Here is a 1869-nt window from a genome sequence, read left to right on the forward strand (position 1 = left end):
CACATTGTTTGGTTGCTCTCAAAATATTAATTATCTCCAGTTTTCAGTGCTTGCTTTCCGGGATGCCATTGATGTACCTCTAGCTGCGAGGAAGTTGCACAAAACCCGCAAGGAGGTTTGGCTTCCAAACACTGTTGAAACCCTTCTTTATATCTCTTAGATGTTGATCCAAGTCTTCTTTTTTTCTTAACGTGGGTAACGAAGGAAAGTGGCATCAGTGATGATGTGACTTCCACCAAATTTCATAAAGCTTGCAAAAGATGCCTACTCACCTGATCTCATTGCAGCATCAGACTGCATGCTTGGTCAGATCTAGAATGATATTTTTGGTAGCTGAACTAAATTAAATGGTTTGAAACAGAAACTTAATGCGATTTCCGTTTCTTCAGGGAAAATTGGATATGGCACTGTCAGTGAAGCCCTGGCATTCAAGCTACCATTTGTCTTTGTGCGAAGAGATTATTTCAATGAAGAACCCTTTTTGAGAAATATGCTCGAGGTGCAATAATTGTTTACAAGTGTCATCATAATCTTTTGTTTTCTTCCTTTCTTCCTCTTCCTCTTATTCTTCAGTTCTCTCTGTGATCTTTTCTTGTAGCTCCTTTCACATCGTTTTGATACTAGCGAAATATGATGTCTTGAACCAGTGTTACCAGTGTGGTGTTGAGATGATTAGGAGAGATTTACTCACTGGTCACTGGAAACCTTATCTTGAACGTGCAATTAGTTTGAAACCATGCTATGAGGGAGGCATTAATGGAGGCGAGGTACTAACTTCCTGTCCTGATTTCTGTGATTTTCTTGACATGTTGTTTCTCAACACTGATATACTGCTTTTGGATATTTTGAAATTGTAGGTGGCAGCTCACATTTTGCAGGAGATAGCTTGTGGTAAAAACTATGCTTCAGATAAGGTAAGCAAAGTTTTGATATCTAGTTTTACGAGGGGTGTAATCAGTAATGCACGTGTTTTGCATCAACATCGTTGATGACAAGGTTTCTGTAATGATAATGTAACTATCTTCAAAGATAATTCCTTCAATTTTCAACCTTTCATTCCTTTGTGCTGAGTTTTTGAGATGTTTTGCACATGGCTAAGCTGCCTTGATTCTTTTATATGTGACAATTTTTGTTGTGTCAAACACCTTGTACATTGTTAAAATGGTAGAATTTTTTTATGAAAAAAATTGTTACTAAATTCAGATTTACATTAAAATATTATTTCCTTGTCTTTGAATGGTCTAAAACAATTGTTCTGTTTTTCCTTGTGAAAGTGTAGTTCAGTGGAGCAAGGAGATTCCGAGAAACCAATGTCCTTGGTTATCAATTACAAAGGGTCCCAGGACGAGGTATCAGCATCCCAGAATGGTATTCAAGTGCTGAAAATTTATTCTTTGATGAGACACTGAATTCTTTATTCTTTTAAAAAAAATTTGCAGCTCTTTCCAGATGCACTGATGATTTTGAGATTCTACATGGAGATCTTCAAGGTCTTCCAGATACAAGGAGTTTCTCAAAGAGGTTGGCAGAGCTAGATACTGCACATGACTCTCAGTAGAAGACTACTTGTATGCTAGATATTGCATGCAAGTTAACATTTAACTTGGCCTATAGCTGGTTGTTTTTTTTTCCTTTACTACGAACAAGAACAGTCATTTGAATTCTCATATGATATGGTATTTGAAACCTTTATCTTCGGCATTGAAATGAAATGTTTTATACCTCAAAAGGATGAAGATCTGGTATCTTCTCCTCACCCCACCCGCGAGCTGCTTTCCCATAGTCCCAATAACCGACCATCATTCTAATAGTGGCGAGCTTTCGGTTTTACAAAGACCACTCTGCCTGCTTTCTTTGTGCCCATGAAGG

At 37.6% G+C, this 1869-nt stretch overlaps 1 protein-coding gene across 1 annotated transcript; it reads left to right on the plus strand.

Annotated features, from left to right (window-relative positions):
- Positions 1–209: 209 nt before the first annotated feature.
- LOC133673878 (L-arabinokinase-like) lies at positions 210–1647 on the plus strand. The gene is made up of 6 exons (XM_062094806.1): positions 210–305; positions 390–499; positions 648–767; positions 858–914; positions 1280–1349; positions 1440–1647. The coding sequence occupies exons 1-6, from the start codon at positions 299–301 to the stop codon at positions 1556–1558; spliced, it is 483 nt and encodes a 160-aa protein (XP_061950790.1). The 5' UTR covers positions 210–298; the 3' UTR covers positions 1559–1647.
- The last annotated feature ends 222 nt before the right edge of the window (positions 1648–1869 follow it).

The sequence above is a fragment of the Populus nigra genome, chromosome 15 (assembly GCF_951802175.1).
Source record: "Populus nigra chromosome 15, ddPopNigr1.1, whole genome shotgun sequence".
NCBI lineage: Eukaryota > Viridiplantae > Streptophyta > Magnoliopsida > Malpighiales > Salicaceae > Populus > Populus nigra.